Below are 25,963 nucleotides of genomic sequence, written 5' to 3'. Positions count from 1 at the left end.
TGAGACAGAGAGATTTACACCGAGAGAGAACGCCTCTATCTCCTCTCTACTCATCCCTACCCTTTAAAATAGACACTGACACAGTAAAAGAAGACGTGGAGCCCCTTCCCGAGCCCAAGGGTGCTGTTCTGGCTAGAACGCTTTAAAATTGCTGAGGGTTCTTGGCATTGGAAATACCTAAGTAACGTTTTGTTAGCCAAACACGGAATGCTGAAGAGTCGTGGTTGCCAAATCCAGGAAAAATACGGGCGTTAGGAAAAGTCCAGGGAAAGCAGACTCAATGAACAAGCTGTTAAGGTGAGTGGCCCTGCCACATGTTCTGGGGAAAGGAATAAGTACACACAAATGTCACTTTTCTTCCCTACTGTAAACCAAGGAAACTGATCATAGGTCCTTTGAACAAGATTTAAAAAATATGAATGGATCGTACCCTCCAAAGAAAAAGTTTGTATACCTCACTGGTGAAAAACAGATTTGTAATAATTATTCAGGGAAACAGTGGTGTTTGAAGAACACAATTTTGCACTGAGTATGTTGTACCCATTCTAGTGAGGACAGTGGTCATAGCATAATTGAGAGGGGTCATTTTGATCCCAAGACCCCAGAACCAGACACTGTCAGTGGTTAGCATAACTTGGTGGTATTTTTCCATTTATTTTGTGCAGATTGTTCTTAAAAGGGTCGTGAAAGAGAACTTGGAACCTGGGAAACACTTAGAGACCCCAGGGTACTGAAAAGCCTGGGATAGTGGCCTTGAGACATTATTTCGTGTCTCTTTTGTTTGAGACTGTCTGGAAGGAAGCCATTTTGGGGTGAAAGTTTTTATTTTGCCTTAGGGGCACCATTCTCATTCAGGGACTTTTAGGGTAGGTGTGTGAATAGGAGACATAGGGGTGGAGGGAAAGTTGCCAAAGAAGAGTCAGGAATTTTTAAGTTGGCCAAGCATGAAGTCAAGCTCCTGGGAAAGGAGAATTAGTTGAGGTAGTCGATTTCTCCAAGAAATCTTCCTCACCCTCCCCACCCACCCCACCATTCTCTGGATGTTTTGCAAGTAAGGTCAGTGCCTCAGGCTACCGCAGGGTACCGTTGTACAGGTACTGCCCCAAATCCAGGGCCAAATCCAGCCTGCAGTCTGTGCACATCCCTGTAGCGAAGCACAGGGTTTTGTTGTGTGTTTTTGCATTTTTAAATGGTTGACTAAACCAAAAGGAGGATATTTTGTGACACAGGAAGTTCATATTTCACTCTCCGTAAATAAAGTTTTATTGGAACACAGCATTCATTTACACGTTGCCTGTGGCTGCTTCTGTGCTACAACAAGAGAGTTGAGTAGCTGTGACAGACTGTGTGGCCTACAAAGCCTAACATATGATCAGGCCCTTTACAGAAAAGTAAAGGCCCTTGGGCTCATGGGATGCAGATGTAGGGGGTTTAATTGGGGGAGGAAATAGAGCCTCTGCAGCAGAGACTAGGAAACCATGAAACTCAATATGGAACTGTCAGTCCCAGAGCTGATCTGCAGTCTTCCCGGTGGGGGCATCCCAGAGCTCAGATAGTGATGCTGTTCTCTATGTGGCTGGGCTTTAGGTATTCATAGGGCAGGTCAAGTTGCTCATTCCGGGCTGTAATCTCCCTTTCCAAGTTTTCCAGATCTGTTTGGAATTGGTTTAGTACAGACTTGGCCTTGGGGTCTGAGAAATACTTTTCTCTGTGATGCCCCAGAGGCACCTAAGAAAGAACAAAGGATCAGTCAGTTTTGAGTCAGACACATCTAGAGCCTAGCCCTTCACTCTTATGTTTCCCTTCCAACTGTCATTTCCCTTTCCCCAGGGTCCTCTCTTACCATGTCTGGCTGGCGGCGCCCCAGATGCCATGTGATGACCATTTGAAGACAGGCCTGTCGGACATCAGGTAGTGAGCCCATCACCGTGGCCATTGTCACATCTTCCTTGGTGGTAGGTGGGGGCATCCGCATTGTGCATGGGGCATTAGGGACCCAGGCATACCAGTCCAGCTGGGGGAAGAAACTGCAACCCTAGGATCCTGGTACTTAGGGTTTGAACCCCCATCTCTCCCTTGGGCATCCCAAGGTCCAGACACTTGCCTTCAGGGACCTGGGCTTTCAGCTCTCCATACCTGGCCCTGGTTGATGGCCCCATGCTGAGCAGTGCACGTGAAGACACACATGGTAAGGAAATGGCAGAGTTGATTCTGGGACTGGAAGGAGATGGGGAAACCTGGGCAGGAAGGAAACAGGATTTAGAGGCTACAGTCTGAGAGGAGAGAAATAAAGGCTGAAGACTTGGGATGTCTACATTTTGGAATTGATGGTTGTTTGTTTAGTTCATTTATTCAAATATATTTGCATCAGACATGGATTTCACTTCAGATTCAAATAATATAGTTGGGTTACCTTAGGCCAATTACTTAACCTCTCTGAACCTCAATCTCTTGACCTGTAAAGTGTAGATGATACCTATTTTATAAATGAGGTAATCACCTGGTGTGGAACAAGTTCTCAATAAATAATAAGTATTGTTATTTTGGAAGGGTTGGGGGCTGAAAAGTTCTGAGTGATCAAAAATCCTCTGCCTCAAAAAGTGGTTGAGAATTTAGGGATGCTTCCTCCTATTCCCAGGTAGGGAATTACAAGTGTCTGAATTGTAACGTGATGGATAAGAGAAGTCATAGATTTATAGGGTCATAGCCAAGAGAGGCTTTCCGCAAAGATTATGTCACGCCACTCAATTCACAGTGGAGGTGGGGGGTTCAGAGACCCACTAATCCTGTCAGTTAAGTGGAACAAATATAATCACTTCCCTTTTGTAGATTAAAAAAAAACAAAAGAAACAAAGACCAGAGAGATTAAAGTGCTTGTCAGGACTGCATAATTGGGAAAAGGCAGAGGCTGATCTTGAACTCGGGTTCCTGACTGCCAATCTCAGGCCGTTTTTTATTTTAGCACACTTTCTCCAAAAAGTCTGTTGGGAAAGTGAGACGAAGGTGAGCTATGAGAACTGAAGGAGAGTGGAGGAAGAGAGAATGAGAGGCACTTAGTGGAGGTTAAAGTTCAGATGTGGATGTTTATTTTCATTTTCCAAATGCAGATACTGGTTGGGGCAAAGATGGCCAGGGAGAGGAGGGGTCTCCCGGGAGCACGTGGAGCCCAAGGGACATACCGAGATATACTAGAGAAAGTTTGGTCCTGGAAGCGGGGTGGTGCAGCCACAGATTCCCTAGGGAGACGCTCCCTCCAGAGGGCGGGTGTTGCGTTAGTGCTCACGGCACCCTCAGAGGCCAGCCATAGCGGCTCCCCAGTCAATGTTTGTAGTTGTCCCACAGAGGCAGAGATGTTGGTGCAAAGTGTGAGGGGCAGGGACAGAAGGACAATTTGGAGCAGAGTCCAGGCTGGCCCATGTGTGAGAGAAGGAGGAGGAGGAATCTAGGAAGAGCTCAAGAAAGGCTTTTCTTCCCCAGAGGTTAGAATGCGGGTGGGGTGCTAAAGACGGTGGCTGGATCCTAGCAGCGGTGGGGATAGGCTGGACTGGCCAAAGAAATGTGAGCCCCAAGGGGCAGGGCACCGAGTTCAGGGTTGAGCCAAAGCACGTAGAGCATTGCGTTTGCATCTAGAAATGACCTCGCACTGTGGTCAGTGTGCAGTAGGCCTGGACTTTCTATGCGTGTGCTGGACAGTAGCAGGCAGGAGGAGAAGAGGGAGAACAGAAGGGGTCATTACGGGCTTTGGTGGAAAAATCTTCCCATTCATATCCTCAAGTAGGAATAGACAACCATGAGGAGAGAACGTGAGCCCCAGCAGGGCCTGGGCAGATCCCTTGCTGGCTGGGGTTCTGGCCCTGTGGGGTCCCATGCTGTGGCAGGTTAGGGGATGGGGTGGAAGTAAAGGTTGATGGCCAGGGTCTCTGAGGAGGATGATCCTGGGGTATCTAGAATTGTCCTGAGTCTTAGGAGGTGGGAATGGGATTCAGATGTTTGACGTGTGGAGGGAGAGGGGGTGGGATGAGGGGTTGGGGTCCTGAACCCAGACTCTGCTTGGGCAGAGTGTCCAAGGAGCTCCTGTTCCCGGGGAGGGCTCTCACCTCGGTCCTGGGCCTGGCACAGCCCCACCTCAGTGATCTCCCGACACCAGGCCTGCAGCTCAGGGTCCCCTCTCACGACGTCATCCCCGCGGTAGAAAAGGTGGATGATCCCCTCCACGTACCTGCCCAGGGGAGAAGGGAGGTGAGCCCCTTGAGAGGAGAAAGCTTCGGCCTTTGACCCCTGCACTTTTCCATGGTCTCTGCCCAGCTGACTCTCAATGTGTCTGAGTATAGATTCTTCAAGGCCTGCCTTTTGGGTCATTCCCAACTCTTTCTACAAACTAGTCTAGAGAGGAAGGACACGTGGGTCATTAGTTCTAGGAATCCCCATACATGGTTGACAGCCATTCTCCCTGACAAAATCCCTGATTTTTCCAGATCCCTCAGCCTCCCAGTCCACAGCTTTCCCAACGTAGGTTCTTTGTCCCCAGCCTCCTCCTTCTCAGGCCCTACGCACTGACTCACGCTTCCTCGTCTCTCCCCAGGATCCAGTCCTTTGCTCCTCTTGTCTGAACCTTATTGTTTTCAGGTTCCCTTTGCCCCATGCTGACCTCAGGCCAGAGCCCCACTCGCCCTCTCCCCTGCCCCATTTCTCGGCTCCCCGTCTCACCCACCGGGCAGTGATCTCCCAGAGTTGTAAAGCGTCGTGGGCATAGAGAGCACCCGGGGTTCCCAGCAGGCCGCGGTCAGCCAGATTGTTGGGAGGACAGAGGGAGCAGTAGGTCAGCTGAGCCAGGGCCCGGTGGAGCAAGTGCACGTGGCCCCCTCCACCGGTGCTCACTGCCTGGGACAAGAGAGATGTGAGGCCTTGAGGAAGAAGCCAGCACACACTATATAAGGGGTTCAGATGTGGCATTTTCACATTTAGAGACATAGATATAAAGGGACGGGCTCATGGGTTTAAGGGTCAGGACATTCACCCAGGTGGATCTGGGATCTTGAAAGTGGCAGGAAATCATAGAGAGTCAGACGGTGAGGCAGCCCCATGCCCCATCCCCTCCTTACCTTATCAAATACACCTCCGTCTGAGATGAGCTGGGTCCGTGCCCGGGTGTTGATTTCTATCGTGTAGCGGATGTGTGGGATCAGGAGCTGGGATGGGGGAGATTAGAGGGGGTGGTTTATGGAGGACATGCTTGGGTCCTTCCTTGTAGGCAGCATGGTGTCTACTCTTGATGCTTTCCTCCCTTGACAGGCTGGTCTCTTCCTGCTTCTGTGATCACTCACTCTCGTGATCTTTTCGCCCCTGTGAGTCAGGCTCTGGAGCCAGACTGACCTGGGTTTCACTCTACACTTCAGCACTCACTTTGATACTCATCCAAGGTACCAGACCTTCTAAGTGTTGATCTGTCTGTCTATCTCCTGTCCAACCCCTCGTCTGTCAACAGCGGGTGATAATAGGGTCTTTTGTCTCAGGAGGCTGCAGTGATGCTTATGTGAGTGATGTATGAAGAGTTTTTAGTCCACACAGAAGTCCTTGAATACTAGCTGTTATCGCTTATCTTTTTTTTTAAAATTGCAATCATATAGAGTTGCTCCATTTTATAAAAAATTAATTAATTAAATTATTTATTTTTGGCTGTGTTGGGTCTTCGCTTCTGTGCAAGGGCTTTCTCTAGTTGTGGCGAGTGGGGGCCACTCTTCATCGCGGTGTGCGGGCCTCTCACTATCGCGGTCTCTCTTGTTGCGGAGCACAGGCTCCAGACGCGCAGGCTCAGTAATTGTGGCTCACGGGCCTAGTTGCTCCGTGGCATGTGGGATCCTCCCAGACCAGGGCTCGAACCCGTGTCCCCTGCATTGGCAGGCAGACTCTCAACCACTGCGCCACCAGGGAAGACCTATCGCTTATCTTTATGATTTCCACCTGGGGTGTAGGTGGCCTTTGAGAATCAGCCCCTTTTGATTTGCTTTTATACTCTGTCATTTACAACCTCACAGCTTAAATTAGCCTCTCTACTCGTTACCAAAGCCACACCTCCATCCCCTGGTCGCTTCACTGTTGGTTTTTTGGGGGGTGGGTACCTTTAGTGAGATAGAGGAGCCATACTGAGCTATGTACGTAAGCAGCAGAGGGGCTGTCGTCAAATCTCCCCCCACCCCCAATTAGGCAGTTAGGTCCCCTCTATTTTTATAGCTTTTCAAGAAATAGCTTTTCCTTAGCTATTAAAAAAGGCCATCTCATCCTCACATGCGTTTCTTTTTATCTCAGACTATTTTGTCATTTCCACCCAGTTTATTTACAGGTTTCACGTAGCGTTGGTATTTATCTGAATTGTTGCTGGACACAGGGCATGAGGCAGAGATAACTCTGGTGCCAAGAGGTCAAAGCAGCTCACATTGGACTGAAACTTTTCAGAAAGTTCATGAAAGGTGCTGAGTGTCATGGAAAGCCCAAAGTCCACATGAGGAGCAGAGATACCTTGGGACAAACAACTCTTAATAAATCATTGCAGGAACTAATTTTTTCTAGCTTTTAGCCTGTGTCACACTATTAGGTCGTGTCAGCCTTCAGCAACCCCACGATGGGCCTCCCGTCATCCCCATTTAGACCTGAGGACACTGAGCTCACATCTGGGAAGTACAGAGGTTAGGATTCAGGATTCAGACTCCGGCAGTCCGAATCCAGAGCCTGTGCAGGTCACCTCTGGGACATTGCTGGCCTGGCTCTCCTGCGTGTACTGATAACAGTACAGCTGTTTGCCATGACGTCGCTGTGGGAATGGAGATAGTTGGGCAGAGGGCTGAACTCGTAAAGGGGGATTTTCAGTGTGCCTAGAGGCTTAGCCTCTTCAAGGTGAGCAGGAGACGGTGGTGCAGGAGCGCCCTGAGATCAGTAAAATCCAAGATTCTGCTCACACACTGGTCTCCATCTTGTCTGTGTCACCCCAGACTCCGAGAGGCCACAGCTACTGCTGGCCAGGCTTGGGGGTCGGGCGGGGCCCCCGGCTGAAACGCAGTTCAGTCGTTCTCCTTGCCAGGTGCTCACCTGCATGTCCTACCAACGTTTCCGACTCCCTATACCTCAAACTGAACCTCATCTTTGCTTCCCAACTGGCTTCTCTCCTGGCTTCCCTGTTTCTGACAATTGGTCTGGTTCATAAGCTTGTATCAGTTTCATCCCTTCTCTGTCTTGTTCCCTATATCTAAAGTGTCATCAAGATTTTGAGGACATTTTTACTCAAGCACAAGCCTTACGTCGCTGCCTTCTGCCGAGCAATAGATGCTGAGCTCACTCTTTCATAAAATTACAGGATTTCTAGGTCAGTCTGCAATACCCACCCTTGGGCTTCTGGGTGTTGCAGGAGCTTAGACCTCTGACCTTTCTGATATCCAGGCTTGCCGCAGCTACTATTCCATCCCTTCCCCAATTCTGATTTTTTCCTTTTCGTTCCCGTCACCACCTCGCCAAACGCATGTCTCTCTCCACCTCTCTCCTGGGCGGGTGTAAGCAGCCTGCTGGGCCGCTCTCCTTGCCTCGTGACCTGCTCCTACTTAGCAAACTCAGTTGGGGTGGAACGTACTCCATCAATACTCTAGTGTTTATCGGCTGTCTCTTGTGGTTTCAGATTCTAGATCCAGCTGTTGTTCTCTGGGTAGTTCTTATGGGCACCACTTGTCATTCTGGCTAAATCGTAAACCTCCTAAGGCAGGAACAAGGCTTTTGCTTTACTAGCAATATTCCAGCTGTACTCTAGGCCCATTGCTAGATTGTCAGATCTCTGAGCATTTCAGAGGGTTTCCTTAGTAATATGTCCTGAAGAAACCTTAAGTGACTTGACTTAATTGAAACACCAGTCTCAAAATATTGATGCAGTCTTCCTTCTGTTCTCACCTCTTTCTTTCACAGTGATAAAAATTTTTTTTTGGTGCTGCAATATCATTTGATACTGGGCTGTTTCCTTTCTCTAGGGTCTGAGTGAAGGGGGACATGGAGGGTAGAGGTTGTACCTTGAAGACAGGGTGCAGCCCCGGGAGGCACCTCATGGTGGCCACAGCAATGACCTCAGCCAGCATGTGGGTGTTCAGCAGATGATATTGGAGCTGGTGCAGTTGGAAATCTGAATTTCGGACCCAGGACTTTGCCAGGAGCCAGGCAAGTGGAGGATCTGAGGGCAGGAACAGTGGTGGGGTCGGGGAGCTGGGGCTGGGAGGCTGGATCTGGGAAAAAGAGAAGTTAAGCCTTCATTGAACTCCCACTTTATGTGTGACATTATGGCCAGCAATCTTGGGGAAACAGATGAGTAAGTACGATTATCGCATCCAGGAGGTATAATCTAGGAGGAGGAATGAGGCCCCTCCCACCGTGCCTCTCACTAGCTGTGGCACTGCGCGAGCACCATGATCGTCGGGTTGAATGCAGAGGAGTCTGAAGCAGGGAGTCCAGGGAGGAGATCTGACAGTGGTTTGGGAGAAACGTGATGGGGGTCTGCGTTATGGTGGGGGATGGAAGGGGCAGCTGGGTGTGTGAGATAATTGACAGTATTTGTTAACTAACTATTGAGACCAGTGGGAGAAAAGATAGAGGGGACTGAGAGATTAAATAGTGATTCTCAGAGTGTGTTCCCAAGCTAGCGGCGTCCGCATCACTTTGGAACTTGTTAGAACTGCAAATTCTCAGCCCCCATCCCGGACCTACTGAATTGGAAAGTCTAATGCTGGGACCCAGCAAGCTGTGTTTTAACAAGCTGTCTAGGTGATTCTGATACACACTAAAGTTCGAGAACCATCGGGTGTAGGATGAGAACTCCAAAAGGCCATTATGACTCTTGAACAAGTCCTGCCAGTTGGGTGAGTCAGGAGAAACCAGGCTGTAAGCGGAGTGACACGAGAACAGGTCTCACTGTGTGAGGATGGAGTTTGGGAGTCAAGAACCAGGGCGCTGGTTCCTCGGGAGCAGAGGCGGAGGTGAACAGAAAGCAGTGTTGGGAGGCGGATGCCCAGGGCGCCCCACCTGGATGACCATGGGTAGCAGCTTCCCACTCGTGTCCATCTTCAGCATGACGAGGGGGGCAGCCAGGTACTGCTTCTCTCCTTGGATCACATTGGCTGGAATTCCATCCAGGAGAATGAAATCAGCCTCAAACAGGGAACTGTTCTGGGGAAAGGAGGAATGTATCCATCGTTAGAGTTCAAAGTCTAACCCGAGAGGGCCAGGGCAAAGGCGGAAGACATTCAAGACCTTTATCTGAATTCTTGCCATCATCCTACGTCGGTTGCAGAGTCCTATCGGCAGAACCAGAGCATCTGGCCCGATTCCTCTCATTTTAAGTGAAGAAACAGCCTAGTGAGGGTAGACATCTTGCCCAGGGATGTGTGGTGGCAGATCCGATTTTAGAACCAGGCCTGCTCAGTCCAGTGTGCAAGCTGTCCCCTTGTCGAGATGGCCAGGCCCCTTCCCCACTATCCCTCGATGAACTGAACACCTTGTGTTCAGCTGTCACCAGCTCAGCGAACACTCTTTCACTCCCTAAAACTCACCTCCTCTGCCAAGTAATCCACGGAGGTTCCCCTGCCCAGCCCTGCCGCCGAGTCCAGCGCACACATGCACAGGGCACGCTCACATCCCGCCTTGCTCGTCCTCCTCACATGCAGCTCACCTCTTCCAAACCCAAGTAACCCCCGCAGTTCTCCCCACCTGATGGCACATTTTCTACCCTTCTCCCTGCCCGTGAACACTGGTGTCCAGAGCACTGACGTCAGCCAGGGAATGTCATTGTCCCTGCTAACACCTCTGGCCCCATCTGCACCCTGGGAATCCATCCTGTTTCCCCTCCACACTGGGAGCTCCTCATAGTTTTCCCTACATACTTTATCACCTCTAGGTTTTTCTAGCACTGGAGTCTGGACCAAGGGGCTGTAGGTTACCGCAGCCTCCCTTCCTTGACTCATCTTTGATCCCTGCCCTTCACTACTTCTGGCCACACCGCCAAGGAGAGAACAGCACAGGGTGGGAGGGGTACCTGGAGTTCTTTCTCCAGCTGGGCCTGTAGCTCCTCCATCCCCGAGGGCAGCACTAGCCGGGAGGGCAGAGAGGTGCAGCGTCTCAGCAGCATGGGATTGGCGCCATTGAGGAACTGGTAGCCAAACAATTCATCGTCCTGCCAGCGTTGGCGAACCTTCTCTGTGGGGTTGGGGTGGAGTGTAGGAGGAGGTTGTTTACACAGCCGGGATGTCCCTCCTCCAGGCCCTACCCCAGCGATCCAGGCACGTGACCATCCCATATCTAGCCCCTGCCTTTTCATCTGGGGCCTCTGAGAAATGACCCAGCACAATATATTCTCATCTGTGAAGTCTCGTGAGGGGCTGTGGAGTGTGAAGGTTGGGTCATCAAAAGGGGCCATCAAGGAGTTATGGAGACCTGGGGAACCACTGACCAGCCAGGATACTCTTCTGGCCCCAGAAGATGTGATCAAAATCCTCCACGCGGTTCCAGGATCTCAGGAGGGTGTAAACGCGTTTGAGGGCCATCCCCAGAGCCCTAGGACAGGAATTGAGCCATGAACCCATTTGCCAATCCCTCAGCTGCTCACCATTGACCACTATTTTTGGATCTCCCAGCCCTTTCCCCACTCTGAGCTCCAGGCCTGTTCTCACCCTGCCTTCAGTGTCCACTCAAAGTCCAGCCTCTTCTCCTCGTGGAATCTCATATTTGCAGGTAGATCGTCCTCACAGCCCGCAGCCATTGTCAGGGGTAACCCTTCCTTCCATGTGGCCCAGCTAGGAGATGGGGACAAGGCTTCAGGGAGGGTGTCCAGGTCAGTGATGGGGGGTACCACTGAGAGGCCCTGTAGGTGGGTGGTCACCAGTATATCTGACGTCTTTCTTTGAGTTCCTGCTCTCGATGTTTCTGGAACACGTCCAATGCGTTGTTTCCTGCCAGGCAGGCTGGGGAGACATTAAGACAATTGGCCATGGTTTGTGTGGTCCTGTGCTCTCCTCTGCTTGTCCTCATCTTCCTTTTTGCCGTCATAGGCCATGTGTTCAGTCACGTTCTGTTGCTTTTATCTCTGGCCTTGCCTCACTCCATTGATTCCTGAGACACATTTATCTTATCATTGCCAAATTTGCACTCTGGGTTTTGCTAATCTCAACCCTGTCTCTTGTCTCGAGACAACAGTCTCATGTTTGACACCCTTTCTTGTCCCTTAACTCGTCTTTCGCCACCTGATCCTATTTCATCAGTATCTATGGTTGGAAAAAATCACCTTAATTAAGGTGATAAAATCTTGGGAATTCTCTGGTGGTCCAGTGGTTAAGACTCTGTGCTTCCACTGTGCCGGGGGGCACAGGTTCAACCCCTGGTCAGAGAACTAAGATCCCGCAAGCCATGCGGCGTGGCCAGAAAAAAAGGTGATAAAATCTCAATCACTCATATGCCGGTATCTATTTTCTACTATATATTGCTTTGGTTAATTTCACATCTCCTGAACCTCACCTACCACACCTCAACCGTCCTCAAAAGGCTTTAGGAACAGCTGTTTGCTTTCTTTCCCTGAGTTCACTCTTCTGAGATTTACCATCAGAGTCTATATTATCAACTTGTTCCTGTTCTTATCCGCATTTCTACTCACCTGTCTCAAAGTGATGTATTTCATGTTTCCATCCTTACTTGCCCTTGCCCTCGTTTGCCTCTGTAATCGTCTTTCTTACTTATTTCCTATGGTAACAAATTCTGTATTTGCTGTCCTCATTCATCCCTACCCACTGTCAGTGTGCACCCTGTCCCTCGTGGTTTTCTTCCGTGTTTTCCCAACCAAACCACCTCTCCAAGTCATATTGCTTATTGTTTCCCTTAGCTGTCTCCTCTTAGGGGTCACCCCCATCCCCTATTCCATGTGCTACCCTTACCTGCCCTGCCCTAACTTGTTCCTCATCCCATACTTCTGTTTCCCATCATTGCTGCGGCTCCCATCCCGTGTCCTCATCTTCTTGGAGGGTGGGATCTGCACATCACTTATGTCCCTGTCCAGCCCCACTTGCAGGCTTTTTTATTCTGTGTATAAATTTGGTACTTTATAACTCTTTCCCATGTCCTGTCTTCTCCACACTTAACCTGCTGAACACTCACTTTCTTCAAGGCCCTCTGACCCTCCGCAGCCCTCCCCCGCCCCTTCCCCAGCAGTTCCCCAGGCCCTGCATCCCCTCTCCCGACACTGCCCCTCACCGGTGCCCTCGGGCAGGCACAGCACGCTGTCGGCCTGCACCCAGCAGTAGCACGGGAAGGCGGCCTCCTCGAAGGCTACAGGGCCCTGCACCGTGATGTGGTCGCAGAACCACGCGTTGTCCACCAGGGAGTGGTGTTTGCGCAGCTTCACGAACTGCAGTGGCCCCAAGTCCTCGGGAATGTCATGCTCAAACTCCTCCTCCTGTGGGACCAGAACCCGGAGAGTTAGTAGCAGGGTCCCAGGAGAGGCCGTTTTGCCTGCTGCGGGTGGGGTTGCGGGTCAGAGGTGCGGTGGGGACAGGAGAGGAGGGGACCTTTGTGGAGCCTCCGTTGACAAGGCCTCCAAAGACAGCCTCCCTCGTTCCCTCCTCCGGACATTTGCGCGGTGTGTCTGACGCCCCATCGCACCGGGAGGAAGAGGGAGCGCGGCGCGTGGCCCGCAGTGTCTTGAATTGATGTGTGAGTCTCAGCACCTTCATCGGTCCTTTAACTGAGCTCTCTCCGGTCCCTCATTCCTACGAGCGTCCCACTTGGCTTCTGATCCTATATTGACACTGGCCTGGGGTCATTTGGAGAAGGAGTTGGAGGCTGCGAGGACCAGGGCCGGCGGGAAGGGAGAAGGGGTGTGCGCTCAGCCCGGGTCCTGGCCCCCGATCCTCCTGGCCCAGCCGCCCGGGCGTCCCAACACCTGGAAGTCCCAGCAGGCACGGTTCCGCAGTCGTTTCGCCCTCGGATCCCGCCCCTCGCCGGCCTCCCGCGTCCCGGCCGGGGTCTGTCCCCGCTCCGCCCGCTGACCTGGCCCCGCGCCGGCAACAGCTGCAGCTCCAGCTCCGTCTCCCCGCGCGCCCCGACCAGCCACAGCTGCACGCGGTCGTGCGACCCGGCGAAGAGTGCGGCCCCGGTGGCCACGCGGATGCGGTAGCGGCCCATGGCAGCCCCGGCGGCTTAGGCGAAGGGAGCCGGATGGGGCGCGCTTCTCCGGGTCGCTGGCCGGTATCGAGGCGCCTCAGGTCCCGGGCCTTTAAAGAGGGGCCCGCGTCCCCGCCCTCCTCACCACTTTCAGACGCTTCCAGTCCCCGCCCCAGACTAGCCCGAACCTGCGAGCCGCAGAGCTGGTTGTGGGGAAGGGCCGTCCCTCCCGGGCCGAGCGGAGCTGCGGGGCGATGAAGGGGCCCCCGCCTGGGGGAGGCCGAGAGCCTGGAAGCGCCGGGGTTTCTCTGGACCTCTGGGGGAGGCCTGGGGCCAGGCGCCTCGGGGTTGAAGGGAGCAGGATGAGGACACTTCCTGAGGTCTCCCGGCCTTTTGGAGAGCTAGGAGGAAGAGGGGGTGAGTCAGTCTTCCAAACGCAGGAGAAAGCCTCCGCTTTTCTGGGCTGGGACCTGGGAAAGACCGTGGGCTGAGCCCTGGAAGGCCGGCCTGCTAGGCCGTGCTGGGCCCATGCGGAATGTCCTGCTCTGGACCCAGTGCAGCCCAGTAAGTCTTCAGTTCCTGATTTATACCTCATTTGAGCCCAGTCCTTCAATAAATGACCAGAGGTGCCCCAGGCTGCCTAAAACCTGGAAAAGTAACAGCTGAAAGACTTGCCCCCTCAGCTCCACCCCCAACCTCATATCAAACATGGCTGGATTAGGACCCTGGGCACACCAGATACTGAGGGAGGCCTAACTGAGGCAGGGCAGTGAAAGCCTCCTTTTGTCCAACCTTCATAGTGGCTTATGAGAATGTTAGGGACCAGGTGTTAGGCTGCAGTATAGAGTCACTTAGGGGACCCAGCATCTGTGGGCAATTCCCATGGACTTTGTCCCTTCCAAATGAATGCAGCCTCTTTCCCTTCTGTATGTTCCAGGTAAATTTTTATTCCGGCCTCACCGACCGTGGTGCCTGCTTTCTCCACCAGAATTCAATTTCCTTCTAAAAAATTAGGTGTAAAGATTTTATTAGTCATGAAGTTCTACTTGTTTCATCTTCCCTCTTGTCTTTTATACTGCTCACTGCCCCCGCCACCCCGCCCCTGCTATTTCCTGGTCCTTTGTGGCCCTCAGGGCAGGAAACCAGGGAGCAGCGGTGGGGCCAGTGCTGGTTAGGGACTTTGTAAATGTCAGAAGGATGATTCAGAGCTCAGGCTTTACCACCCACCCAGGAAGCCTCTTGCAGGTCCCTCTCCAGGTCTTCTTGACCCAAGTCATTCTAAGCATCTGGCTCACAGTGGATGTGTTTGGCAGCTGGGCTAGGCCAGGGCAAGGGAAATCTGCTTTCTTGAGCCAGACCCTCAAAAATGACATGTTGGTCATTGGTGGGAATGAGGGATTCCAGTCCTGCCTCCCAGCCTCCAAACCTTACGCAAGTGTCTGATCCTTACTGAGTGCCCTTCCCCTTCTTATCTTCTGGGCCCACTCCTGCTTACTACATCCTCAGTGCTCAGGGCTGGTGTCTGCCATATGCTGGCCCCCAATTTCCTCCAGTTTTAGATATCCTGTAATATCCAAATAGAGTGGCTCACATTCCCATCTTATGTAGTAGCTGAATCTGGCCTTTCCACACACGCCCTTCAAGGGTCACTTTTGGCTAGAAAAGAGAGTTTGCATCATACCTACTTCCAAAACCAGTCCAAACTTCAGCCTGCTTTTCTGCTGTTCCGTGATACCTTTTCTGCCCACTGGAGGGTACTCAGAGGCAGGGTGGGGGGTGAACAATTAAGAACAATAATCCAAGCTACTACATAGCTAATTAAGTTAATGTGTAAAGCACTTAGAACGATGCCTGACAGTAGTCTCTGTATGTATTTGCTGCTATTATGCTATTATTTACATTTTGGAAACAATTTTCAGTGGAGTGTCAGCGTCACTCTTAGAAATTCCTCTGTCTCTCCCCACTGCTTTTCCATGTCTGTCCCATTTAGGGGTCTTACATTTCAAGACCTTCCCACTTTTTTTTTTTTTTCCGTTTTAAGCACATGCATTATGTTGGGGAATATAATTAAAAACAAAATTTCCCAACCCAGGAAAACCTCTCCACAAAGGTAGTGGAGGAAAGAAAGCAGTTTTATATTTGAATAAGCATTACCAGAATGTGATGTGCATCACAGGCCATCTGCTAAGAGATTGTAAAGATAAAGTATCTCACCCTGTTATAGAGCCAAACAGATACAGCCATTACACGCATGTTCTCAAGATAAACAGTAACTAGTCGTCAAGTAAGAGGCTTGAGAGCACCATTTGTCACACACTGTTCATCCTAACTTTATGGTAATTGGTGATCCTTTGTGTTATTAATAGGCTTAATTGCAGGAAAAACAAAGTATCTTTATGACAGGAGGTGTTTTGCAACTTGGAACAAGGAGCCCACCTCAGTTAGGGTCCTACCCTCCCATAGAAGCTGGGAGATAAGGGTGCTCTCTCTCCTGATATTTCCATTTCGAAGAGATGGCTCCCAGGGCCTTGGGAGAGACATCCCTGGGTCCTAAAGCTGCAAGAGGCTGGTTTAGCTTCTAAAAAGACTTACATTTCAAAGAGGCAGAGAAAGAGCTTACAAGTTTTCTAAAGTTAGTGCTCTAAGAGAGGGGTGGGGGGAGAAGTCTCTTATTTTCAACAGGGAGAATTAAGCCTCTTATTTTAAAATGTTTATTGGTCCGTACAATTACCATTTTGTTCTTCTGTTTACCACAGGAAGGACTAGGGGCTGGGTTTTGCTGGACCCTTTGCAGTAGGGAAGCCCATGTGTGCACCCCAAAGCTAGACTTTCCTCTTCTTCTAGACTTCCAAGGCCCTGTTTTTCATCCCACATTCCCATGACCTCTCTTTGCAGAACGATTTAATACCTTTTTTTTTTTTTGGCCGTGCCCTGCAGTATGCAGGATCTTAGTTCCCCAACCAGGGATCGAACCCGTGCCCCCTACAGTGGAAGCATGGAGTCTTAACCACTGCACCACCAGGGAAGTCCCAGATTCAACTTCTTGATCAAAGCTTCTCTCACTAGGTTATTCCCCAGGGGCTGTGGGTGAGGGGGACGGACCTTGCATTTCATAGCTGCAAAGTCTTGTTAAAGTGTTCTTCTAAACACAAGAATAATTTCACCCCCTTCCTTCCTCCTGTGCCAGTGCGGCTCAGACTTCGGTCGGCTCGAGGATAACTCCACTGTCCCCGCTATATGAGTGTTTGGAGCCCATATTTGGCACGGGGCTAGAGAAATTTGTGTTTGTTCCTTGAGGACAAATTGGACATACAAACACGGCATTATAAACTGTGTAACTTTAAACTAAACATAGGCTCTGATTTCAGGGTAGACATATCACATGTTTTTCCACTTAGTAATTTGAGTACCCCCTGCCCCTATGTGCAGGAAGCCCAGCACTCCTCACCCCCCCCCCCCCCGCTCTGACTGCTGTTACTTGCTTCTGTTCTTGTTCACTGGTGGAACTAGGGAAACATTGTTCCTACACAATCTGATGGGTCATTTTCTAACGCCATGGGGACCACTGCCTAGGCCACAACAGTGGTGCACAGTCGGGCTTCCCAACTCTTAGGTCAGCGGTCCCCAACCTTTTTGGCACCAGGGACCGGTTTTGTGGAAGACAATTTTTCCACGGACCGGGGTGGCGGGGTGGGGAGATGGTTTCGGGATGATTCAAGCACATTACATTTATTGTGCACTTTATTTCGATTATTATTACATTGTAATATATAATGAAATAATTATACAACTCATCATAATGCAGAATCAGTGGGAGCCCTGCGCTTGTTTTCATTTGCCACTCACTGATAGGGTTTTGATATGAGTCTGCAAGCAATTGATTTATTATGGTCTCTGTGCAGTCAGACCTCTCTGCTAATGATAATCTGTATTTGCAGCCACTCCCCAGCGCCAGCATCACCACCTCAGCTCCACCTCAGATCATCAGGCATTAGATTCTCATAAGGAGCGCACAACCTAGATCCCTCGTGTGCACAGTTCACAGTAGGGTTTGCGCTCCTATGAGAATCTAATGCCGCTGCTGATCTGACAGGAGGCGGAGCTCAAGCGGTAATGCGAGCGATGGGGAGCGGCTCTAAATACAGATGAAGCTTCACTCGCTTGCCCGCCCGCCGCTCACCTCCTACTGTGCGGGCTGGTTCCTAACAGGCCATGGACAGGTACTGGTCCATGGCCTAGGAGTTGGGGACCCGTGTCCTAGTTCACACAGGTTTGGGCAAGGTCCTCCAGTGTGACTGTGGTGCCAGGGGCCTGGGTTAGGGCCATGTCCAGCCTCAGCCCCTTAAACCTTTAGGCACTGGTATTGAGCCTGGTCATTTGACCAGATGACTTTGCTCACAGAGGCTTCCCTTTCGGGAACTTTAGGGTTCTTTCCTCCTGTTGGATCTCTGTTAGAACCTTCTCAGTCTTTCAGAGAGAACTTACTTAATATTAAACAGTGTGAAAAAGAATTCCAGTCTCAGTCTCCTTCCTACCAGGTAGTATCTTGGACCCTTGAGGTCCATTTGCCCCCTCCTCCTCATCCACCAGCTCTGCCGACCAAGGGAGTATTGGGGTAGGGGTGGGAGATGGGGAGGGTGTGATGGGGAGGAGAGAGCCTTTGTGGGACCTCAAAGTGTGCTGGAGAGGGGACACTTAAGGCTCAGAGGAGAGTCAAAGAAGGTTTGCTCCCAGGGGGCTATGTACCTACAGAGAGAAGAAAACTGGCAGAGCCTTGCCCCCTTGCTGTCTGTCCCCCTCTCCCTCCCACCTCTGCCGCCCCAATCTCAAGTCAAGCCCAAAGAGTCTGCTCAAGTTTCTGTGGGTTCATGGAATCATCTTCAATCATGAATACACTTCTAGGAGTGGCTGGCTCTGGTTGTTTAAAAAAATCTGTGCCATACTGTACACTTTGCCCTGCAGCTTGTATTTCTCACTTAAGAGATCTGTTTCATGGACATTTCTGTAGTTCAGTAGTTATACCTTGGACTCATTCTTTTTTTTTTTTTGCTGTGCTGTGCAGCACGTGGGATCTTAGTTCCCCGATCAGTGATCAAACCTGTGCCCCCTGCAGTGGAAGCTCGGAGTCCTAACTACTGGATCGCCAGGGAGGGAATTCCTTGGACTCGTTCTTTTAACAGCTGCATGGTGCTCCACAGTGGTTTTAACCACTCCTCTGCTGATGATCATTCAGTTTCCACTGTTTTTGACATATGATACATGCTACAGAGGGCATGTTTGTACTTATATCCTTATGTACTTGGTGGTTTTTTTTTTTTTTTAAAGTTGTATAGTTTGACATTTTACATTTATTTATTTATTTATTTTTGGCTGTTTTGGGTCTTCGTTTCTGTGCAAGGGCTTTCTCTAGTTGCGGCGAGCGGGGGCCACTCTTCATCGCGGTGCACGGGCCTCTCACTATCGTGGCCTCTCTTGTTGCGGAGCACAGGCTCCAGACGCACAGGCTCAGTAGTTGTGGCTCACAGGCCCAGTTGCTCCGCGGCATGTGGGATCTTCCCAGACCAGGGCTCGAACCCATGTCCCCTGCATTGGCAGGCAGATTCTCAACCACTGCGCCACCAGGGAAGCCCTACTTGGTGGTTTTATTTCTATGGGTTAGAGTCTAAGAAAAGGTACAAAGGATAAAATACCACCAAATAAAAAAAAAAAAAAACAAGAACAAAATAAAATGAATAGATAAAAGCAGTCCACAGAGCTGAGTGTCTTTTCTTGTCAGGCAGAAGAACCCACCAGGGGAGACACTGACTGACTCGTTCACGGAGGGGCATAAGTCAGGGATTTCTAACTGCTAGAAAGGGGCTGTTCATAATGTTTATGCTGTTTAAAAGTTGCAAGCTTGTACCCTGGAGAGCCTGGAGAGAGTCCACAGGTTTGTACACGGTTGTTGAAGACAAGTCCCATCATTCCAAGGGAGTCTTAAGTTAGGTTCACTAAGGATTGGGCATAGCAGTGTTACTCAATATTCATAACCATTTAAAATCTTTGGCTGGTTAGAAAGAGCTGTGGTGAAACACAGCATTCAGTTTTGGTATTTCCTAGGCACGTGCTGGTTAAGATTTCTTTTACATGGGATTGCTGGGTGGAAGAGTATGTGTGTGGGAGGGGCGCAGAGTTCATTTATGATATTATGGAGAACAGATTCGGTAGAGACAGAGGCAGAATGCAGATCACAGTGTGGCGTGCCCTTCGAGAAATAAGGCCGGGAAGGGAACAGAGAGGGGGCCATGGCTGGAGATGGGTCACCAGTAGGGACCGTGAGAGGTAGAAGTTGAGATGCCAGAGAATGGGGTTGTTAAGTGATGAGGGGAAGACCCCGAGGGAGGAAATAAAATCCAGAAAACGTGGGGAGGAACTGGCTGTAGATCATGCATGCTCACAGGGGGTGGAGCCACAACACTGTAGACATTACAATGGCGTGTGGCCCTTCGAAGAGCCACATACATAAACAGATACACTAAGGTATTAAAATCTCATGTAGTAGGGGCAGAAAGCAATTAGGAAAAAAAGGTGTCTTAAAGGCTTTGTAAAGGGGCAATCATAGAAAAAAAGGTACAGAGACATGACTTGGGGTGTGATTTCCCTAGCAGTACTCTGCTTGGTTGCTGATACAAGAAAAATCAAAGGTTGGAATGATCCAGAACATTATTCTGAGGCTCCGTCTGGCAGAGGCTGACGTGAGCCCTTCTCTCGTTCTTATCTCCCCAACATCAGTGGTAGAACAGGTATGGACCCACACTTGTATGTTACCAATTAGCATTTTACGTAAACATGGTGTTAAGAAAGGCCTCCTAGATTCCCTTTCCATGAGATTGACATCTTGAAACTACTTGGATTTACTTGTTCTGAAGCTGGCTTTTCTCAACATTTCTGTAAAGAGGTTGAGAGGTTAATCCTGGGCGTTCCTCCAGACCCCACTGCTAATCTCTGTTTCTCAGGGATCCAGTCTCCAATCCCTGGCCTCTCTTTTCAGGACTGAACTGCAAGGCCAGACCCATGGAGTCTCGGACTTCTCACTCCATCTTGGAGAAACAAAGGTTAAGGGACAAATGAGTTGTGGGGTTCATCAGAGGGTACAAGGGATACACAAATTCTACTCCTTCTGTGGGATCCCTGCCAACAGCCCTAAACCAGCCTAAACTCTTTGTTCTAATGTTTACCTTATAATCCTGTAGTATTCAGATCTCTTAATCACACTGATTTCCAGATAATTTTCATGTCTTATCTACTGCTGATGAAGCTCTTTGCTCTACCCTGTGCTGAACCATATTTAAAAGCAATCACTAGGGACTTCCCCGGTGGTCCAGTGCTTAAGACTCTGCTCTCCCAGTGCAGGGGGCCTGGGTACCATACCTGGTCAGGGAATAGACCCCACATGCCCTAACTAAAAGATCCTGCATGCCGCAATTAAGACACGGTGCAGCCAAATACATAAACACACAAATAAATAAATAAAGTGATCACTAACCCAAAGCTGTTCCATGTAACAGATTTGTACTGAGGGTTTGAAAAGGCAATAGCCAGGGCAGGGACTAGGGTGAGGTGAGTGAGGCATGTACCTCGGGTGCAACATTTAAGGTGCACTCCAAAACCCGGTAATCAAGGTAAATAGTATTTTAATGAAATATTTGAAAAAATCAAAATTAATGCAAAAAATCCACAATCAACAAAATATTAAAATTTTAAATAAAGACAGGATCAGTTGTATGACTTAATATTAGGCATCTACGTATATTCCGAAAAAAATTTTTTAAATAAATTTATTTATTTATTTATTATTTTTGGCTGCGTTGGGTCTTTGTTGCTGAGCACCGGCTATCTCTAGTTGTGGGGAGCGGGGGCTACTCTTCGTTGTGGCGCGCAGGCTTCTCATTGCGGTGGTTTCTCTTGTTGTGGAGCACATGCTCTAGGCATGGGCTTCAGTAGTTGTGGCACATGAGCTCAGTAGTTGTGGCTCACGGGCTCTAGAGCACAGGTTAAGTAGTTGTGACGCACGGGCTTAGTTGCTCCATGGCATGTGGGATCTTCCTGGACCAGGGCTCAAACCCATGTCCCCTGCATTGGCAGGCGGACTCTTAACCATTGCGCCAACAGGGAAGTCCCCTGAAAATTTTTTGCAATTGTTTCTGCCACCAGAAATTTCTCTCTGGCTAACTTGACCCCCAGTACCCTCATACCCAACCCAGGATTAATGGGGGCAGTTTGCTTGATTCTCATACAGATTTTCAATCAGTCTTACTGTGTTCAGTTTTACCTACACCCCTGTCTTCAGGGATCATTGGTACTCTAATTTCTGAGCCTTTCTGGGGATCTGTGCTGATTGCCTCATACATACCCTGGAGCCATTTGACTTTTTTTCTTAATCATCCATTATCTTATTTATTCTTTTTTTAAAAAATTGGACTATAGTTGATTTACAATGTTGTGTTAGTTTCAGGTATACAGCAAGGTGATTCAGGGGTGTGTGTGTGTATTCTTTTTCAGATTCATTTCCATTATGGGTTGAGTTTGCTGTAGGAGGGTGGACTCCAGCATCTATCAGTCCATCATCTTGTAATCAGTATTGGGTATTTATTCTCTACCAAATCCCCCAGTAGTGATGACCAAAAAGATATTTTAAAACAGTCTTGTGATTCTTAAACTCTGATCAAAGAAGCAAAAAGTAGTTTAACCAATATATCCTGCTTTACCAGTTTGTTACAAAATTAGGTTACACCCCTTTCAATTTTTTTTTTTTTTTTGGCCACGCCACTGCATGGCATGCAGGATCCTATTCCTGGACCAGGGAATCCTATTCCCAGACCAGGGATCGAACCTGTGCCCCCTGTGGTGGAAGTGTGGAGTCTCAACCACTGGACCACCAGCGAAGTCCCTCCTTTCAATATTTAGATTAAACTATTCTTTACCTCCACCCTGCCTATTAGGATGTTTTTCCGTCTCCAGGATCCTTCTTCCAAGATGACAGTTAACAGTTCTGTAGTATTTACTTTGGGCCAGACATTCTTCTAAGTGCTTTTTTACATATATTAGCTCATAATAACTCCAGACTCCTCAGGGAAGCTTTTTAAGTGTAATGGGTTAGTACTTGTTATTATTATCTTGAAGAGAGCAAAATCTGAAAGTCTGCTCAGTCTGCCAGAGATTCCTGGGTGTGTGTTTTGTGTGTGTGTGTGTGTGTGTGTGTGTGTGTGTTGACTGTTGTTGCTCTTAATCAACTATGGATTGCTGGTGAATCTCAGGTTGCCTAATGATTTTGATCCTTGTCTACTGATAAGTGACCCATTGAACACCAGTCAAGGAGAGTATCATATCCTCTTGGACAGTGATTGGTTAAGAGGTGGACACATGGCCCAAGCTGGGCCAATCAGAGCCAAAGATGCTTACTTCTGGGACTTGGACGGAAATGCAGAGAATGAAGTCTCTGTGTTTCCACCATGGCTCCCAAGCTTGTAGACTATAGGCCTGTTGACTGCAGTGCGCTCCACTTAGAGAAAGCCTAACAGAGAATAAAGCCAACATAGAGGAGAGCAAAGCTGCGTCGTGGAGGGAGAGAGAGAGACTGAGACCTGATGATATTGTTTGAACCCCTTGATCCAGCCACATGACTGCTCCTGACTTTTCAAATTACAGGAACGAATCAATGTCATCAATGTCTTTTCCTTTTTTATCTTTTTTGCCGCACCACGCAGCATGCGGGATCTTAGTTCCCCAACCATGGATCAAACCCATGCCCCCTGCAGTGGAAGCATGGAGTCCTAAACACTGGACCACCAGGGAAGTCCTGTCATTTCCTTTTTTTTTGGCTGCATTGGGTCTTTGTTGCTGCACGCGGGCTTTCTCTACTTGTGGCGACTAGGGGCTGGCTACTCTTTGTTGTGGTGCACGGGCTCTAGGGCGTGGGCTTCAGTAGTTGTGGTGCACGGGCTTAGTTGCTCCGTGGCATGTGGGATCTTCTCGGACCAGGGCTCGAACCCGTGTCCCCTGCACTGGCAGGCGGATTCATAACCACTGTGCCACCAGGGAAGTCACATCTTTTTCTTTTTTAAAAACCACTTTGAACTGACTTTCTGTTACATGGATACAAAGAATCCTGAAAAATGCAAGGGGTAAGGCAGTGACACAGTCTGTAGGCTGGAGCACCTGGGTGCCTGTGATCTGGGTCTAAGAGATAGTGACTTAAAACAATGTGCCAGCCTGTGAGCGGTGTTCTCCCCAGGCAGCCCAGGATCTGTGTGAGTTTGGATGTGGATTTCTCACTATCTTCCTAGGGTCCGTTTCCAGATGGTACTCTTTTCTTAATTGCTGGGACCTTCTCCTCTCAGGGGTGGGAGCCTGGCATCTCCTGGCTTTTTCCCTATTTCTAGAACCTCTCTGGGTGAGTCTGTTAGTTTAAAAGCCACTGCATTTGGGTATGGGAAGGCTGCCCAGTGACTGGCCTTATATTTTCACTTTGACTCACTAGTTAATATTTCTTTTTTCCCCCTTATATATAACTGGAAGTAGAAATTTTCTGGGTTTTTTTTTTTCTGGACAACTGTGGTGGGTTTTTTTTTTTTTTAATTAATAGCTACTTTATTTATTTATTTATTTATTTATTTATTTATAGCTGTGTTGGGTCCTCGTTTCGTGCGAGGGTCTTCTCCAGTTGCGGCAAGCGGGGGCCACTCTTCATCGTGGTGCGGGGGCCACTCTTCATCGCGGTGCGCGGGCCTCTCACTACCGCGGCCCCTCCCGTTGCGGGGCACAGGCTCCAGACGCACAGGCTCAGCAGTTGTGGCCCACGGGCCCAGTCGCTCCGCGGCATGCGGGACCCTCCCAGACCAGGGCTCGAACCCGTGTCCCCTGCACTAGCAGGCAGATTCTCAACCACTGCGCCACCAGGGAAGCCCTGTGGTGGGTTTTTTGTTTGTTTGATTTTTGTTTTTGGCGGGGATGTGGCGGTGGTGAGGTTTTGTCCTGGTGCCCGCCTGCTAAGCTTAGGAGGGGTGGCAAGGCAGTTCTGTCCACCAGCTGTCCTAGAGGAACTACTTTAAAGTAGGTCTTCTTACAAATAAACATATCTACGAAACAGAAATGGACTACAGACATAGAGAACAGACTTGTGGTTGCCAAGGGGGAGGGGGTTGGGGGAGGGAAGGATTAGGAGTTTGGGGTTAACAGATGCAAACTAGTATATACAGGATGGATAAACAACAAGGCCCTACTGCATAGCACAGGGAACTATATTCAATATCCTGTGATTAAACCGTAATGGAAAAGAATATAAAAAAGAGTATGTATAACTGAATCACTTTGCTGTACAGCAGAAATTAGCACAACATTGTAAATCAACCATACTTCAATAAAAAAAAAGTAAGTCTCCTTTTTTGGGATGTGGCCTCTCCCATTCCAGTTGTATTTGTTCACAGATAATATTCCAAATCTTTTCATCACTAGGTAGAGAGCACCTGTCCACTGGCCAACTAGTTTATGTTAATTTCATAGTAATATTTGTTATCTTTTCCATAGTTCCTGGCATCTGGAAACATTTTTGTGGGCAGTGACAATAGTTAACCAGTATGTTTTGGGGGGTGTATTTTGAGTGCGGTTTTCTAAATCTCTCTTCCGCAAACCCACTCTAAAGCACTAATCTGTGAGCAGTTTTGTGTTCTCCACCCAACATCAAGAAGTGGCATGTAAAGCCGGTAACATCATGAAGGTTTCACTGATTCATGTTCCAAAAATGTCACAACTCCTGCTCAGGCCACAGCGTCAACACTATATATATTCAGTGATTTATTTTATAAAGGAGTAAGTCCTTTTTAAAAGATAAACTTTTAATTTTAGAATACTAGTTTTAGATTTACAGGAAAATTGTGAAGATAGTATAGAGATTTTGTCGTCAGTATTTTGAAATTTGAAAACTTTTAAATTGGGGGTTCTGTCTGGGGTTATTTGGTGGTGACTCCGTACTTTTGTGTACTGACTAAACTGACTGTTTCAGGAGGTGGCTAGATCTCACCCTCTCTCTCATAATCAGGGTGGATTATATCAAGAAATCCTTCTATTGAAGCATCATTTCCCCTCCATTATATTTGTGCAGCTGTGGTCACTTTCTGGTTTCAGGTGGGATACACCTCTACACAGTTAGTGAAGTAATTGATCAACACAAATGGGCCTTTAAGGTTCCAGCCCTCAGTCTTTGAGGATAATATGAGGGTATACAATGTATGAATATTACTTTGGAGGATATATACAGGCAAAGTGTCGATGTTAGCAGGACTTTTGTATACATATGGGTATTACAATTGGATCTGACTTTCTCAGCCATCTTATACTCAAATGGGCAAGAATGCCATATTTTATAACAAGAACATACAATTGAATATCTTACTGTACATTAAAATGCTTTCTTCTTTTCTTATTCATAAAGTTATATGATTTGATCTTTTATCGTTTTATTGTGAAGTGATCTTAAATCAACTTTAGTGAGATATAGTTTATGTACAATAAAAAACATTAATTTTAAACATACATTCCCATGAGTTTTGACCTTATATCTATGACCGCATAAACATATGGAACATTTTTATTACCCAAAAATGTTCTTTTGTGTCCCACACCAGTCAACCTCCTTAGCCCCAGGAAACCACTGGTTTGCTTTCTGTCACCATAGATTAGATTTGTCTTTTCTAGAGTTATATAAGTGGAATCATATATCATATACTCTTTTGTGTATGTGGCTTTATCCACTCAG

The 25,963-nt window shown here is 48.7% G+C and overlaps 1 protein-coding gene and 1 long non-coding RNA gene across 5 annotated transcripts in view; one reads left to right on the top strand and one right to left on the bottom strand.

Moving 5' to 3' along the window:
* Positions 1 to 25,963, top strand: part of LOC137755110 (uncharacterized) — a 164,810-nt gene that overhangs the window by 149 nt on the left and 138,698 nt on the right. For 2 of the 3 annotated variants that reach the window (XR_011071964.1, XR_011071963.1), the window contains exon 2: positions 1,831 to 1,911. This is a non-coding gene — a long non-coding RNA (uncharacterized lncRNA). Of the gene's footprint in view, position 1; positions 298 to 1,830; positions 1,912 to 25,963 lie in introns of those variants that run through there. The other variant, XR_011071965.1, reaches the window with a different exon arrangement.
* ALOX12 (arachidonate 12-lipoxygenase, 12S type) lies at positions 1,256 to 13,332 on the bottom strand. Of its 2 annotated transcripts, none has more exons than XM_068531098.1 (14): positions 13,057 to 13,332; positions 12,262 to 12,463; positions 10,901 to 10,982; positions 10,692 to 10,814; positions 10,472 to 10,575; positions 10,058 to 10,218; positions 9,049 to 9,192; positions 8,046 to 8,255; positions 5,103 to 5,189; positions 4,712 to 4,881; positions 4,098 to 4,219; positions 2,137 to 2,237; positions 1,844 to 2,014; positions 1,256 to 1,728 (listed from the first exon to the last, which is right to left on the bottom strand). In XM_068531098.1, the coding sequence occupies exons 1-14, from the start codon at positions 13,189 to 13,191 to the stop codon at positions 1,549 to 1,551; spliced, it is 1,992 nt and encodes a 663-aa protein (XP_068387199.1). In that variant the 5' UTR covers positions 13,192 to 13,332; the 3' UTR covers positions 1,256 to 1,548. The 2 variants fall into 2 exon arrangements, with proteins under 2 accessions (XP_068387199.1, XP_068387198.1); XM_068531097.1 differs by lacking the exon at positions 13,057 to 13,332 and adding an exon at positions 12,576 to 12,975.

This window comes from Eschrichtius robustus, chromosome 20 (genome assembly GCF_028021215.1).
Source record: "Eschrichtius robustus isolate mEscRob2 chromosome 20, mEscRob2.pri, whole genome shotgun sequence".
NCBI classification, from domain to species: Eukaryota; Metazoa; Chordata; class Mammalia; order Artiodactyla; family Eschrichtiidae; genus Eschrichtius; species Eschrichtius robustus.
This window is presented reverse-complemented; position numbering and strand designations above follow the sequence as displayed.